Source organism: Montipora foliosa, chromosome 3, assembly GCF_036669935.1.
Source record: "Montipora foliosa isolate CH-2021 chromosome 3, ASM3666993v2, whole genome shotgun sequence".
In the NCBI taxonomy this organism is placed as follows: domain Eukaryota; kingdom Metazoa; phylum Cnidaria; class Anthozoa; order Scleractinia; family Acroporidae; genus Montipora; species Montipora foliosa.
In genome coordinates this window covers 65,436,612-65,439,111 of record NC_090871.1, presented here as the reverse complement: position 1 = coordinate 65,439,111, position 2,500 = coordinate 65,436,612, and the positions used below count along the sequence as shown (strand labels likewise).

The 2,500-nt window shown below is 38.5% G+C and overlaps 1 protein-coding gene across 1 annotated transcript in view; it reads left to right on the top strand.

The window, feature by feature from the left end:
* Positions 1-2,500, top strand: part of LOC137997980 (cation-dependent mannose-6-phosphate receptor-like) — a 7,593-nt gene that overhangs the window by 378 nt on the left and 4,715 nt on the right. Inside the window, exons 1-2 of the mRNA XM_068844347.1 lie at positions 1-154; positions 2,316-2,476. The exon at positions 1-154 is cut by the window's left edge and continues 378 nt beyond it. Coding sequence (XP_068700448.1) covers positions 12-154; positions 2,316-2,476 — 304 coding nt within the window. The 5' untranslated portion in view covers positions 1-11. The remainder of the gene's footprint in view (positions 155-2,315; positions 2,477-2,500) is intronic.

Below are 2,500 nucleotides of genomic sequence, written 5' to 3'. Positions count from 1 at the left end.
TTTCACGGACAATGAATATATTTTTAGGCTTTTTGAAAGCGTTTGTGGTATGTTTGAGTCTTCTCGCGCCTGCGTTTGGTGTGAAATGCCCGAAGCATCAAGGAAGCGATCCTAATGATGTGAACACGCGAATACAGAAATTAGCCAATCAAGAGTAAGAACATGCAATTTTTAATTTTTCATTTATAGTAAATAGCAATTTCTCTAGGATAATGGGAGGATACACAGTGCCACGTTTGTCAGTTTGTTAGCATTTTATGGAATGAATATAATAGAAGTTACATGCACAAGTGGCAGTATTCTGCAGTTTAAACCTACATGCAGTAGTACCTAAGCTTAACTGCTGAATAGCCTGCCATCTTTGCTAATAATTAGGCGGAGTTCTTTGAAGGACGATTCTTATGCGAGTAAGTGACAGGGCATTCAGGAGTTAAGATCACAATAATTTCTTCTGGTTGCCACAGAAAAAACCTTGATTAGTACTAATTGGAGTTATTTAACACCTACAGTAGCTGTTGACTTCACAGTCGGGACAGTGATTAACCGCCTCGCCTGGCCACCCACCGTACTTGCTGTTGGAACTGCAACAGAATAGTCATGGTTTAAGATGTTATCTTTATAGCATTTATATGTGAATCTGAAACGAAATTAGTTTTGTAAACATTTCAGTGTTGAAAATTTACGAATGTGCTTTATATTAGATAAGGTGCTGTTTCAAAGTGCTGCAATGCCTAAGCAGCTGTCAGTCATCTACATTACATGTATTAAAGGTGGAAAAGTAATTAATTTAATAGGGCTGGCAAGAAGGGGAAGTGTATTAACTATACAGGTATTTTTGATGAGTTTGGCAAAACTGAAGTACATAGGGACAAACCTATCAGAGCAGAGTCACGAACCAACAAACTCAAAACATTAATAATGGCATAGAATCTGTGAAGTCTCAGAAAGTTGACAAACACACGAAAAAGAGGAAACAGTGCACATGCGTAATATGCACTAATGCCAGCAAATGCAAGTAATATTATTAATACTACTACATGTAGATGCATGGCTACCGTAGTTTTGAGATCCAATACAAAGTGTCCCTTTTAAGGAGGCTCGAAAGGGTTTTCAGCTGAGCGCGCGCGCGTAAGCCACACGCGCAATTCGTAAGCTGCTTGCGTCAGCTCATGATTTAAATGGGTCACCAGAAATATACAAATACCGCTAATTTCGCTTACCTTTCTCCATACATGGCATATAAATAGACATCTCCTATTCACGAAAACTACGAAAATTCAACTTAAACGGTTTAATAGTTACTTAAATCCGTTTGTGTTGACCTGTAGCTCCACTCGCGCGCGGACTCCAACGAGCGGGTGACACATGCGTAAATGCTGATCTTGTAACCCCCTAATTTTTCCTGATTTTGCAACTTTACTCGTTTATATCTCTGCTTCTCGACGGTGAATTTTTTTCGTTTTTCGCATGTTAGCTTAGATTAATTTAAACCGTTTGTGTTTCTGTAGGTGAAAAAAATAATTAGAGACACAATTCAAAAAAACTTATTTTTCTGAAAAACTGACCGACAGATTTTGTTGAATTTTAAATATTTTAGAGAGTATTTCTAACATTACATGTATCTGGTAACGATGAATGGGAAAATTTCACCGTCCCGTTTCTTCAAAAAGGACCACATATGTTGATTTTAAGGCTCAAAGAAATGCCTAATATCGTTGCCATGGTAACATTATTTTGGAGGAAAACATAATGCGAGAAATCTACGATAGGTGCTTAATACCCTTGCCAAATTTCGTCTTGATATGATTGCCCTAACTGTATCTAAGGACAGAATATGTTTATTTGTTTGAAAAAAGGAGAAACTATTTCGAGCCTCCTTAAGTCTATTTTGCTGCTGATTTCCAACAGTAACGTCAAGGGTAAAGGTTAGCAATATTTTTAGTTCACGATAACTGCAGCTGTTTATCCCCACTTGAGGAGTAGAATTTGGGGTACACTTTGTAACGTTAGTTGTCTGCATTTTGAGACACGAGTGATGTTGAAGTTGGGGAGAAGAGCAAGAGGACACTTGACATGTTGTGACGTGTATTTCTGCGTGCATCTACATGAACATGTAATAACTTGCATGTCTGGATACATCTCGTAATATGCACAGGCCGCTTGCCAAATACACTATAGAATCCAGGAATTAATTTTATTGATTGCAGGCCACATCAGTAGCAGACAAGGTGGTAGGTGGTAGGTGCCCCAGCTACATCATCGGTCCAACCCTATACTCTTCCTGGACTAGAAATATGTATTTTTTCATTTTCCAGTATCTATTATGCAAACGATGATGATTATAAATACAAGATTGCTGTCTGCCAGAGAAACACCCTAGAGCAGGCGGCTGTACAACAAATGGGTTTAAAATGGAAACCAGACAGAGGCTGGTTAACAGTTGGAACGTATCCCAACGCCCATGTCACCGGTGGAAGTAAGTACATGTACCATGTAAAAT